Source organism: Helianthus annuus, chromosome 11 (assembly GCF_002127325.2).
Source record: "Helianthus annuus cultivar XRQ/B chromosome 11, HanXRQr2.0-SUNRISE, whole genome shotgun sequence".
NCBI classification, from domain to species: Eukaryota; Viridiplantae; Streptophyta; class Magnoliopsida; order Asterales; family Asteraceae; genus Helianthus; species Helianthus annuus.
In genome coordinates, this window is record NC_035443.2 from 25,722,876 (window position 1) to 25,737,708 (window position 14,833).

Consider the following 14,833-nt stretch of genomic DNA (forward strand, 5'->3'; position numbering starts at 1 on the left):
TTTGTGACTGTAGCGCGAATAGTAATAAGCACTTGTATGTAGTGCTAATCTAGGGAGATAGAAAAGGGATGGGTATAACTGTTTATGTGGTTTTCACAGTTATTTGCTTTAAGTATCTAACTAAAAAAATATAAATTGAATAATAATAATATAAACTAACTATAGCTTATTGGTTGATAATAATTTATATTAAAATAGAAATAATCTCAATTTTACCCTAATGGGAGAAGAAATCAATAATATGCAGAGAACCTTTTAAAGCATGTGTACATATAAGGGTGAAGGGGGTGCACACCTAATAGGTGAGTGCCCTCTCTTACGCCAAACCAATCCCCGTGTGCCACGTCAACTCCCCTCTTAAACTCCCCTAACACCCCCATTTGATGGCGCCACTCCCCTATTAGGTGAATTGGTTTTTAAAAAAAAAAAATAAAATAAAAAAATAAAGAAAAACTGTGATTGGTCCCCTCTCTCCTCTCTCCTCTCTCTCTCCTCCCCTCTCATCGGTGAGCCGCCACCTACCCTCCCTCCTCTCTCTTCCCCGATTTCACCCACCGCATGGTTGGCGGCACCTTCACCGGGTCGGCAAGGGGGTTACCGAAATGAATTCGGTGGGCACCCCGCCCACCCTAAATATTGATGATTTAATGATGTGGGAAATGCGGTTATGTAACTATTTAAGTGCAACACTTAAAACAAAATTCAGAAATCTTTTACGTGGCTCTCGCAATTTAAAACTAGGGTTGTTTAAAAAGGTTAAAACGTGTTTGAAAAATAGCTAGAATTGCATCTTGCTTGTCAATAGCTCATGACTTGAAATTCTATCGCAAAAAATATCTCAAAATCGGCTTGTGAGTCACTACGGCTCAAATTGTTTACAAACCAAGCCACCTCAGTCGACTCGAGCTAACATAACATAATGCCATCTAAGGGGGTGTTTGGCCTAGCTTTTTTTAACAAAGCTTATAACTGTTTTAGCTTTTTTTACAAAATAAGCTTAACTTGGTGTTTGGTTTAGCTTTTTAAGCTTATGCTTATTAGTTTATATAAGCTAACTAGGTTAGAACCCCGTGTAATACACGAGTTGAATAAATGTAATTTCATATACTAATTTCTTTAATAAACCAAATCATCAATCACGAAAACCAAACTTTGTATTAATATATTATTTATTTTTCTTTTCATTAATTAAAAAATATTAAGTCGATTTTATTACTTAATTTATTAATCAAATTGTATATAACTTTCAATATTATCTGATATATAAAATTAATAAAAAAATTTATTTCTAACATATGTTATATAATTTTAATTACTTGTGTAAATTGAAATTGATACTTATCATAATTATTCGAATTTGAACTATTAAGTAGGGACAAATGGGAAAAATACATTTTAGACGGGAAATTCATAAAAAGTGTCATACGTCCACCATTTGATTTCTTTTATTATATGGTAGTATAGATATAGAATAATTTGTAAGGTATAATTTCATTAGTGAATCATGATTGTGAGCATTGGCGAAGTATAGAAGGGGCGGGGAGGGGCACCCGACCCCCCGAACTTTTCACTTAGTAGTGTTATATATGTAGTTTTCGTATAGAAATTTTTGGGTATATACGTTTTTGACCCCCCGGTTCCATAGAATTTTTTTGGTATATACGTTTTCGACCCCCCGGTCATTCGGGTCAAGCTTCGCCACTGACTGTGAGCGTTTGATATAATATTTAGGGAATATACCACTAAATAGTAATGAAGTTTTAGAAGTGTTCTAATTAGGTCACTGATAAAATTTATTGTTTCAATTAGATCATTCTACTTTATTTTAGTGTTCTAATGCTAGATATTTTACCTGAATAGCAGGTCATAGTCCTACATGGCATTTATTTAACTTTTTTTTTTAAACATGATCACATGGACGTAAATAAAAGAAAATTTAATAAATCAACACAAAATCTAAATCCAAAACAATCTATATCACGCAAATATAATGAATTAAAAACAAATCAAAACCCACAATCAACTATAACAATTATAAACCCTACCATCCATTCATATCAATATTCTTCCTTTGTAATCTCAGTCGCATTGTCGGTTTCAACGATGGCGAATCAAGAACAATCGTCAGCAACCAACGTCGATCAAGCCTTCGACCAACCGAACAACGATGATGGTTTTTGTTCAGTACCAATCGAACAAGAGGTAATCGAACAAGAGGTAATTGTTAGATCTAGCTTTGGTAAAAAAAATTGTTGATCTAGCTTTGGTAAAAAAATTGTTGATCTATCTTTGGTAAAAATTTACTGACATCTAACTATTTTTCATGATTTTATAAAAATTTTGATAACTTTTTAGAGATTTTGAAAAAAAAACACTTTTTTTTAATTTTTTTCGCGTTTTTTTAACTTTTCTACAATTTTTAAAAAAAAAAATTAAACCTATTTGGCATTTATGTCACATGTCAACAAATTTTTTAAATAAAAAACCTAAATAAATGGCATGTAGAATGGATGACCTTCTATTTAGGTAAAATATCTAGGATTGAAACATCAAATGAAACTTGAATGACCTAATTGGAACAAAAAAAATTATTAGTAACCTAATTAGAACACTCTTGAAACTTGGTTACTATTGTACAAAGTTAACCCTAATAGTTACTTATCTTTTCTTTCACAAAATCAGGAACGAAATAAAATAGAGTTTGTAATCAAATATAATTTTTTTCATCAATTTGTGACCAACACTTAATTTTAATTTTAATGTATTATTTATTTAATTCCTTGGGCCTGGTTATAAATTGTACTAAATTTACATTCTTTATTCTTTCTTATCTTTTGTGACTAAAATAAAACAATCACAAAAATTTTAAATAGCTTTACAACCGGTTTATTAATGAAAATAAATTTTAGTTTATCTATTAGCATGTGGTATATAATTTTAATTTTAGTTTATTATCTATAAGACATACCCTAATATAATGACATGTGTCCTTTAAATGGTTTCTTTTATCATATAGTAAGTATAGATTTGAAGAAGCTTATTTGAAGATGGTTTTTAGCTTATTTGAAGAAACTTGATTGTGTAAGGGTAAATGATAGAAAATAAGTTATAAGTTAATCCAAATACTTAAAAAAAAAAAAAGAGCTTAACTGATAAAAAACAAGCTATAAACTACTTTAAAATATTTTAAAATATAAGGATTACCCAAAAAAAAATAAAACCATGCCAAACACCCCCTAAGTAAAACATAAACAGTATTTTTACTTTTTCAAAGGCCATAAAAGCATTAAACCTTGAACTGAGAGAGGTGGGGAGTGTTTTGAGGAAGAATGAGTGCAATCTTATCCTTGACTACAACCACAATCCACTTCAAAGTGATTAAAAATTCAACCAAAACCCTACTTCCATCACAGTTAACCTCTCGAATCACTATACCTAATAGCCATCAACACTCTGCTCCCTTGTTCGTCCCAGAGGTTTCAATCTATCTATATAGGAGGCTTCACTAATTTTATTTCTCTCTTGCGTTAGATTAAAGTTTTTTAATACAGAAATCAACACAAATTGCCTAATATGCTTTGTTTATTCGATTTGCAACTCAATTTTCATCGCTTATTTATGTTTTAATGTGGAAGAATTATAGTGTGGTGTGAAAGATACCTAAGTATTTAACTGGTTTAACAATTTAACATTTATGTTAGTTTTACTTATGTTATTTAAGTAAATTAGATTAGGGTTTTCTATTCAGAAGGAGGAGATGGCTTTGCGCAGTTTGTTGCTCATTTTCCCTGGTGATTGGAATGAAAAGAAACGAAAATCTTTAATAAAAAAAAATCAAGGAATATTAGTAGAATTACAAAACTGGAAACGTGAATTGTGATTGTTTGTTTAATAAATTCAGGTTGAAAGTGCAGTGGATACGTTGTATCCGGAATTCAGGGCCATTGATAATCTTGTGGCACGCAATACATCTAGAGTTCTCAAAGCTTTTCAGAATGCTAGAGTTGGATCTCATGTATGTCAATATTATTATTATTATCACATTTTATTATAGCTTCCTTTGAACATGTTTGCACAATAGTTAGTTTAGCTAAAAATAGCTTATTTTTTTAACATGGAATAAATTGTTATTGCATATTTGTATATATTAGTATACTACATAATATTAAAGAATACATATAATCTATAATATTAATACCAATTATTATCGAGTTTCAAATAAACGAATATGATACATTCCATAAATTCAAATAAACATTCAACCAAAATCACAAAATGATATGAAAAACCCATAAGTACTAAAAATCTTCAGTCAAAAACATCAAATATTAAAAATATGGTGAAAAGTCCTAAATCCTGCAAAGATTTATTACATGTCGGTTTGGTTCGGTTATGGTGGGTATGGAAAAAATGATAACCATAATCGACCCGCTACTTTCGGTTTTCAAAAAAAAAAAATCATTAGCCGACCCACCGGTTTTTTAATTGGTTCGGTTTTTTTCGGTTAATTCGGTTATGGTTCGGTTAATTCGTTTTTTTTTTTTGCACACCCCTAAGTTATATCTTGCTTTCTAAAACATTTTTAATTTAATGATTATATTAATTTAGCACTTTGGTGGTTGCACTGGCTATGGACATGAAGAAGCCGGGGGTCGAGAAGCCCTTGATCAAGCTTTTGCAGAAATCTTTGGTGCCGAATCTGCAATTGTTCGCGCGCAGGTTTTATCATTTTTAGTAACTCATCTGTTTTTTTATTACCATTTTTTGTGCAAATTCAATATACTCAACACGCTTTTAATTCAGTTCTTCTCAGGAACTCATGCTATTACCTGTGCCCTTTTTGCTTTCTTGAGGCCAGGTGATGAGGTAATTGTTCTCTCTTTTTTCATTCTTTTTTTTTTTTTTTTTCATTTTTAATGCATATTTGATTCAGAGTTGGTATATTTTGTTTGGTTACCAGCTTTTGGCGGTTGCTGGTGCTCCGTACGATACATTGGAGGAAGTTATAGGAATCAGAGATAGCAATGGATTAGGTTCGTTAAAAGATTTTGGAATCAGTTATCGAGAAGTTGCAGTAAGTCTCTTCTTATCTTTGTTTCAACGTTTATGCATATGTGACAATTTTGGCCCATTTTCTTATGAATGGGTTGATTCGCTCTTTTTGTTTTAGTTTCTAACAGGTCAAACAAGTAATATAGTTTTTATTACTTGTTTCAGCTTGCAGATGATGGAGGGCTTGATTGGGACGCTCTTGAGGTTGCTTTAAAACCTCAAACAAAATGCGCTCTTATTCAAAGATCATGCGGGTATTCTTGGCGTAAAAGTTTAAGCGTGAACGAAATTTCTAGAGCAATACACATCATCAAGGTGGGTCAATTGTAAATTACTTTATCCTGTTCTTTTCTTCGATTTCATAATGTTTTTACTACACGTTTCCTGACAAGATTAAGTTATTGCAGTCGCAAAATCCAAATTGTATGGTTATGGTGGATAATTGCTATGGTGAATTCACAGAAGCCATCGAACCTCCAATGGTGGTACGTTAAGTTAGCTTTCCGTTTTCTTTTATGTTTCCTTCTTAGATGAATCGTTTTTTTTTGGTGATAAGTGATAACGGATAAACAGGGTGCAGATCTTATTGCAGGAAGTTTAATTAAAAATCCCGGTGGAACAATCGCGCCATGTGGCGGATACGTGGCGGGGAAAGAAAAATGGGTTAAAGCAGCGGCAGCCCGTCTCTCTGCACCAGGTCTCGGTGTTGACTGTGGGTCAACTCCTGGTGATATTATGAGAACGTTCTTTCAAGGATTATATCTCTCACCTCAAATGGTTGGGGAATCCGTTAAGGTATTTCATTTGGTTTTCTTGTTTTATGAGTCATATTAGGGGGTGTTTGGATGTGCATTTTGAAGGGGATTATGAATAATCAAATCAGATAATCACGTGTTTATGGATGTTGTTTGAAATAGTAATTATCGATTGAGCTTTGTTTAAGTGTTTAACAATTTTTGGTAGGACTGTAAACGAATCGAATGTTCATGAACTGTTCGTGAACTTGTTCGGCGGGAAGTTCATTTATTTAATAAATGAACTAACATGGGCGTACGTTTTGTTCGCTCATTTACGTTCGTGAATGTCCGTTTATGTTTGTTCATTTATTTACATTTGTTTATGTTTTCATTCGTTTCAGTTTAAATACATAAGTAGTTATATTTATATAAGCATTAAACATAAAAAGAACTTTCTAACTACTTATATAATTATAACTAATTGGTAATTGCGCTTTCTAGTAATAAATGGACTTTCCAATGGAATTTATCGTAATTAATCCCTAATTTATATACAAAATTATTTTATGTTCGTTTATGTTTAGTAGATTATGTTCATTTGTTTTGTTTATTGTTTGTTAAATTATGTTCGGTTAAGTTTGTTATTTATGTTCGTTTACGTTTGTGAACTGTTCGTTTAGCTTTTTAACGAACTAACACGAACATGCCTATTTTCTTAATAAACGAACATGAACAAAAAATGTGTTCGATTATTTGTTCGTGTTCGGTTAAAGTTAAATAAACGAACACAAGCAAGTCTCTGTTCGTGTTTGTTCGGTTCATATACAAGCCTAATTTTTTGTAATATCTCGTGTTTTATTACAAGGGGGGTTTACTTATTGCTGAAGTTATGTCCACAAAAGGTTACAAAGTCCAGCCACTTCCTCGAGTACCGCGTCACGACATAGTACAGGTTCGCGTTGTAAAATCATAATATCACTTATACTTTTTAGAGTGAAATGCCATTTTCGTCCCTGAGGTTTGACCAGCTTTGCGACTTTCATCCAAAGGTTTGTTTTTTAGCATCTGGATCCGAAAGATCTGAAATCTTGCCATTTTCGTCCAGCTCATTAACTCCATCCATTTTTCTCCGTTTAGTCAGGGGTACTTCCGTCTTTTTTTGTTAACTTAGAGGGCAATTCGGTCTTTTTCATTTTATGTAAAAAGACCGAATACCCCTGATGCAAAAGACCGAATTGCCTTTTAAGTTAACAAAAAAGACGGAAATACCCCTAACTTAATGGAGGAAAATGGAGGGAGTTAACGAGTCGATGGAAACGGCAAGATTTCAAACCTTTTGGAACCAGATGCGGAAAAACAAACATTTGGACGAAAGTCGCAAAACTAGCCAAACCTTAGGGACGAAAAGGGCATTTTACTTTACTTTTTATTGTTGCAAATCTCACGCCCCCTTAATCAACTGAGCTACACGACGGGGGCACTTTTAAGGAAAAAAGAAATGAAGTATTTGTTGTGGGTTAATTTTCAGGCTGTACAACTTGGAAGCCGAGAGAAGCTTCTTGCTTTCTGTGAGGCTGTACAAAGAAGCTCACCTGTAAGCTCGTATACAAAACCGATTGCAGGTTTGACAGCTGGCTATGCATCAGAGGTGATCTTTGCAGACGGGACGTTCATAGATGGTAGCACGAGTGAGCTCTCGTGTGACGGACCGTTAAGGGAGCCTTTCTGTGTGTTCTGTCAGGTTCTGATCCTTTTTAATACCAAAAAAAAAAAAAAAAAACCTTGGTTCTACAGTTAAGGAAATGGTGTTCATTTTCTTGAACTTTTTAATGCAGGGTGGCACTCATTGGACTCAATGGGGGCTAGTTCTGGGTGAGGTTTTAAATTCTTTGTAGAGATCATATAAAGAAGGAGGCCAAAATGACTTAGAAATTGCTATGAATGTTGATTTTCCATATTCGACGTAGGCTACAATCTCGACGTACGTTACAATCTAAACTTTATATGTAGGAAAATATAGATTGAATAAGACAGAGGAAAAAGAGATCAAGTGTTCATATACTTATTCTCTAGTTTTGTTCTGGTTGTAGCACTTCGATTTGATTTTTTTGAAATTAAGAATATGTGTTGATCATTGTTTAGCTACAATTTTCTGGTTAAAAACAGCATGAAAAGCTAAAGTTTTGTGATTTCGGTTATGTTATGTTATTTTTTTATTATTAAGACACTCGATATTCATTTGGCACAGTTTCTACTGTCGTCTTCAAAACTTTCATACGCATTCACACATCAAACAAAATATGAAGTTTGATTTTAATAATCCTAACTTTAACATATTGATCGACAATAGTCTCAACTAAGGAAATATAAATCCAGCTAGTCTGAAGCTTTCCCAAAAATATCAAAATTAAAATGATATTTTTTACTTGTTGAAAACATACATCATCTGACAAGATAACACAAAAGCATAGCCACACTCCATGGCTTCAAGATGTATTTTTATTGATTTGATTTTAGTTTAATGTATTTTTATTGATTTGATTTTAGTTTTTTATTTGTTTATTAAGCTTACTATTATTAAGCTCCTGCGTTGCAGCGGTTGTCATAAAACTGTGTTAAGTAGTAGCAATACTATACTATTGTCAGCGACCACCAACACTGGAACAGCTCGTAAAAACAAAATAAATAAAAACGGGAAAAAAATAACGCCAAACAAAAAGCAGACGTAAAATCTTTGAATCATGCACGCTCGTTGCTGAGAAATTAAACCGAAACGTAAAACATAGAAAAAAATAACTAAGTCCATCCGAGACCCGCGTGTTGGACGAACTTGTCAAACGCAGAAAAAGAGATGTGACGCGACGGGCCAGTCAAACGGGAAAAAATATACGAAAAAAATGTTGAACCCCACACGCACGTTGCGATGCGTTAACTCACAAAATTTAGAACGAAATGAAAAACTTAGGAAAGATGAAAAGTAATAGTGGACCAAAATTGAAAATAAAAAAGAGTTGGGATTAAATTGCAAAAAAATGAAAAACTTTAGGTTAAAAGTAAAAAAAAAAAAAACAAAGGATCTAAGTTGCAAACTTGAAGTTATTTATTAATTTTAGATAAAGATAAGGATAAAAATAAGTGATATCTATATATTGGTTATTAATTAATATTAATATCAAAAGAAATTTATTAAACAAATCTAAATAAAATTTATGAGTTGAAGGAGAGAATGACATGTGACATTATTTGGAGTCTTTTATTATAAGTTAGATTAGATAAGAAAATAAGACATTATTTGGAGTCTTTTATTATAAGTTTGATAAGAAAATAACATTTGTATTTTGTTTACAATTAATTAATTTACGTAAATAACTTTGTATATATTACTTTAGTTGATTTAATAATACCTTAATCCCACCAACAAACAAATTGTTCTATATTTTATATTTATTTTTAGAGTAAATTACTGTTTTGGCTCTTTTGGTTTAGCCACTTTAACTATTTCAGCCTAAAATAGAATCTTTTAACATATCAGACTTTGAGGTTGCATTTTATAACAATTTTGGCTCATGACGCTAACTTTATTACTTTTTTGCAGTTAAGTGTAAAGGTAATTAGGTTATTATATCAGTGGCGGACCCAGAAAATTTTTCATGGGGGTGCGGAATATTTTCAAAGATTTTATGCCCCTAGCTGTATAAAAATATCAGTTTATAGCGGCCGGGTCGGATCATGTAAGACAAAAGAACATCAAACTAAAATTTATAAATCATCAAAAACACGTCAAACATCATTACAAATTACAAACGTATTTAAAATTGTGCCCTACACATTTTTTTTTTTGAAATATATCCAAAATATCATCTAAAGATGCTAAACACGCCAAAAGTTCATTACATTCTTACTCATTGTTCCTAACACATATAATTTGCTCCATAAGTTCATAAAACAACATTAAACACTTAAACAAAATAAACAATCATGTTCAACCATAGCCCATAACTTTCAATTATATTTTTAAACATTCAAGCCCTAATATTAAATGTTGATTACTTATAACTAGGTAGAGGATCCTGTAAAAAGTGCTCAAAGTGTGAGAAGTGTATTATAACACTATATAACACCATATAAACACCGTATAACAATATGTAACACCATATAATACCATATAACACTTTGTAACACTATATATCATTATATAACAAATATAACACTATAGGTTGTCTGATAGCATGTCTATGATAGATGTATAGTGTTATATTTGTTATATAGTGATATATAGTGTTACATTGTGTTATATGGTATTATATGGTATTACATATTGTTATACAGTGTTTATATGGTGTTATATAGTATTATATATAGTGTTATAATACACTTCTCACACTTTAGGCCCTTTTTACACTATCCTTACCCACTTGTAACTAATCATTTAAACAAACAAAGCTATAAATAAAACAATAAAATCATTTAACTACAAGTCTATAACAACAAAAAAAAAAAAAAATCAAAAAAAATATTAAAAGATTAAACCCTTACACATTTATATTTTCTCCTAATCATCATATAAAACAAAATAAATAAATAAACCATACTAGTTCTATATTGGAATTCTGACGTAATATGGGTCGGTCCAATCGGAATTTTGGTTTTTCCGGTAAAAAAAGTCACCAGGTCGTGAGCAGTGACGTCAAGTCGCTGGGAGTTTTTTTGGGGGCGGCATTTGGAAATGGAATGTGTGGATCGGTTTGGTTTATTTTATTTAGTTCAAATTTCTTTAGGTTCGGTTTGGGCTTGTGTTAATAAAAATTGATTGTAGATTGGGCTTTAATTGGATTAAATAGTTAAGTGAATAAGTGGTTAATAATTATTTTTTTTCTAAGTGAGGCGGTTGAAAATTTTCAAGGGGTGCGGGTGAAAAATTCCAAGGGGTGCGGTCGGAATTTCCGACAAAAAATAACACTAAAAATATTTTTTTCATGGGGTGCGCCCGCCCACCCTTAAGCCAAGGTGGGTACGCCCCTGTATTATATACCTTGAGGGTTGTTTTTTATAATTAAAAAGTTCTTTTAATATATAAGAGATTATTAATGCAATTACTCAATTTTTTTTTATTATTTCGTTATTCTTACAATTATTATTTAACAAAGTACGTTTTAAATATACAAACAAATATGTATTTTCATTAACTGTTTAGTTTTATAAAAGTTGTTTCAAATAATAATTTGTTATTTTACATTTTGTTTAAACCCTGTATCGTTTTTAAAATTCTTCCTTTTTAAACCGATTGTTTTTTAATCATTCTTTTTAAAGTTTTTTAAACACTTATTTTATACCATTCTTTTTAAAATCATTTATTTTTAAACATTTTAAACTATTCACTTTTTTAAGTCGTTCATTTTTTAAATTGTAAAAAACAACATATATAAAAAACAAAAGAAATGTAAGATTTGAAAAAAAGAAACATTCTAGTAAACAGTTTGCAAAAGATCGTTCATTTTTCATACTTTTTTAGAAGAGTAAATTACAAGTTTTGTCATTTATGTTTATATCAAATTTCAGGCGCTGTCCTTTAAGCCAAAAGTTGACAGGCAGTGTCCTTTACCTTTCAAAATCTTGCACGTTTTGTCCTTTAAGCCAAACTCAGTCAGATTTTTTGGTTAAGTATGGTCATGTGCCTTGCACATGAGGGCATACTTGTCATTTCACCTTCACAGGGGTTATTTTGTAAACACTTATTATTGAGGGACTATATCTACAAAGGGGTTATTTTGTAAACACTTATTATTGAGAGACTATGTCTAAAACTGAAAAATATATATAAAAAAAATAATTCTAAACTCTCTCTTTCTCTGTAATCTAAGACCACCACAACCCAATCTCTCTCAGCCCACCATTCCACCACCACCACCACCACCTCCAAACCAACAACTCGTCATCTACAACCACCATCACCACATTCTCTAAATCAACTACCCTACCTAAAAACCCCCCAAAACAATTGCGAGATATGACCAATTTTAATCAACTGAAATGGAATGGAAAGGTTTTAAAAATAAAATGATGAATGTAAAACAACACATAACCTGTAAGTGCAAGCAATTAGGTTATTTTGCTCCTTAATAATCACATATGAGTTCATACCAAACACCCATATTGGTGCAACCGTATTATCAGATTCAACATGTTACTAAAGAAATGGATTATTATTGAATATATAGGTAATGGAAAATACATAAAACAGGGGATAACAGAGTACACAGCCAGAACATAAATGATAACATTATTATTGGTTATCTTCAGTCATACCATTAAACCAAACACAAACAAAAACAAACACCCACAACGAAAAATCAAAAACTTGAACAACACCCACTTGAACAAACAAAAACACAAAATCCTACAACGAAAAATCAAAACTTGAACAACACCCACTTCAATTTCTCATCAATTTAACCAAAATTCAAGGGAAATATGAAAAATAAACCCAAGAACGTAACCGGTTGTTTCAGAAACCGTAACCGGTCATCATCACTCTCTCCAAACAACATAACCAGTTGTTTCAGAAACCGTAATCGGCGAATAACCTCTTGTTTCGGTAATTTCAATGAATCTATTTTCTGTTCATCGGTTATCAGAGCTTTTGAAGACGAAACAGCAGATTCAGGTTTTGATTTTGATGAATCGATGTATGAGTTAGGGTTTCATATGTTCGGATCTAACGGATTTGAGTCGTTTGGATTTGATTTTGACGGAGGCGTTTGGCTTCTGCCTCTCGTTTTTCTTCTTCCCGAAGCTTTTGGATTCGTTTGAAGACTTTTCGGCCGCCGGTTTCCTCCGAGAGTGCTTGCCTTTTCTTTAGAAGCTCTTGTTTTATGAGATCCATGGCGGTTCAGGGTTGAATCTAGGGTTTGTGAAGTTGTTGTTAGGGTTCAGATTAATGAGTGAAGCAGGTGGTTTTAATTTTGGGATATAAATGGGGAATAAATGACTTGAGAGGGAATGACCATTTTACCCTCATGTGCCTTGCATATGACATATTTTAACTAATATTTCTAACCAGGTTTGGCCTAAAGGACAAAACGTGCAAGATTTTAAAAAGTAAACATAAAGACAGCACCTGAAATTTTGGGAAATATTTTAACTAATATTTCAACTTTTGGCTTAAAGGACAGCACCTGAAATTTGATGTAAACATAAAGGACAAAACTTGTAATTTACTCTTTTTAGAATGGTTTATTTCTTTCTCAAATCTTCCATTTCTTTGGATCGTTTGTTTATTCAAAATTCTTTATTTTTTAACCTTTCGTTTATTAAATTCGTGGGTTTTTTAGTTCCTTACACTTGTTAACTTATTTTTTTATGGTTTTGTTTTTTTATAAACGTCATTTTTTAATCTTTGTTTCTAAAACCACTTGTTCGTTTAAAATCGATCGTTTTTAAATTCCTTCTATTTTTGAAATTGTTCATTTTTTGAAGTTCTTTTTCCCTAACATCTATAAGTAAACTGAATACAAAGTTTAAAAAATGAACGATTTAAAAAATGGTTCTAAAAGGAACGGTTTTAAAAATTAACGACTTAAAATAACGAATTGTTTAAAAAAGTTAAAAATGAATTAAAAAGAACGGTATAACATGAATCGTTTAAAAAAACTTTAGAAGACAAACAACTTTAAAAAGAATGATTTTAATAAACAAGCGGTTTAAAAATGAATAATTTTAAAAACGATACACGATTAAAAAAAGGGTTGAAAAACAAATGATTTTAAAAAAGACGTTTATAAAAAACAAACGCTTAATGAAGATACATTACTTATTTGTACATATAAAACATATTTTGTTAAATAATAATTGTTAAATTAACGAAACAAAAAAAAACTTTAGTAATTGCATTAATAATCTCTTAAATATTAAAAGAACTTTGTAATTATCAAAAACAATCCCTAAGGTATATAATTACCTAATTACCCGTACACTTAACTGCAAAAAAAAATAAATAAATAAATAAATAACAAAGTTAGTGTCAGGGGCCAAAACAGTTATAAAATGCAACCTCGGGGTCTGATATGTTAAAAGATTCCCTTTTGGGCTGAAATGGTTAAACTGGCTAAACTACAGGGGCCAAAACAGTAATTTACTCTTATTTTTATAATATTTACGTCGTCATCCGGTTCTTAGGTGGATTGTTAAACAAAAAACCAAAAATATTTTTAGTAACTTGACTCTAGCGGGGAGAGGGGATTTGTGTGACCCCCCGGGTTAAAAACCCTCTCGATAGATATTCGAAAGCCAAAAAATAATTACTAGGATGAATAAGGTTATGTTTAATCTATAAGGTGAGAATCTACCAGGAAGTTTGTTTTAGCAGGAAGGTTGGAAAGAAATTATATCTAGTAGATTTAAAATAGATGGTTAAATTTAAATAGGTGAAATTGAAAACAAAATTCGTCTAAATTTCTTTAGACCATCCACAATAGATTAGTTTTTAGGTGTTTTTATAGAGAGAGAAGGTGATGTGGAGGAGTGAGGTGATGATAATGAGGAAAGAGAATGCGAATGTGAATCTTTACTATATAACAAAAGAAACCACTTTAGGACACTTGTCATCATATTAGGGCATCTCTTATAGATAATTATTATTTTAGTTTAATCTCATCTAATTAATTATAGATAACCCTCTTACTAAATATTTTTTAGTTTAATATCTTATGGATAATTATTATTTAGTTTAATCTTCTTCTTATTTATAATATTATTTATTTGAATTAATTATTACTTTTATATTTATCTATTTACTTCAAATTCAAACTTAATTATCTAATTTGATATTAACTATAAATTTGAACATTTTGTTTAGCTTGGCATCAAATAGATTTTACGAAACTTAAAATAAAATTAACTAATATTATATATCATTTATACATTTACCGAGTTTTAAATAAAGGTTTAAAATTATTGAGACTTCGTTAACAAATTTTGCAACACTAGAATAATATATTTTTATCACGAAAACCAAACTTTGTGTTAATATATTAAATATTTTTATT

The 14,833-nt window shown here is 31.0% G+C and overlaps 1 protein-coding gene across 2 annotated transcripts; it reads left to right on the forward strand.

Moving 5' to 3' along the window:
- Positions 1 to 3,286: 3,286 nt before the first annotated feature.
- On the forward strand, positions 3,287 to 7,978 carry LOC110889826 (uncharacterized protein YnbB). 2 transcript variants are annotated; one of them, XM_022137386.2, is made up of 11 exons: positions 3,296 to 3,476; positions 3,902 to 4,015; positions 4,609 to 4,719; positions 4,804 to 4,866; positions 4,961 to 5,074; positions 5,218 to 5,367; positions 5,460 to 5,537; positions 5,626 to 5,847; positions 6,655 to 6,741; positions 7,318 to 7,530; positions 7,625 to 7,978. In XM_022137386.2, exons 1-11 carry the CDS (start codon positions 3,330 to 3,332, stop codon positions 7,682 to 7,684), a joined length of 1,359 nt encoding a protein of 452 aa, XP_021993078.1. In that variant the 5' UTR covers positions 3,296 to 3,329; the 3' UTR covers positions 7,685 to 7,978. The 2 variants fall into 2 exon arrangements, with proteins under 2 accessions (XP_021993077.1, XP_021993078.1); XM_022137385.2 differs by having other exon boundaries at positions 3,287 to 3,476; positions 4,609 to 4,866.
- Positions 7,979 to 14,833: the final 6,855 nt, after the last annotated feature.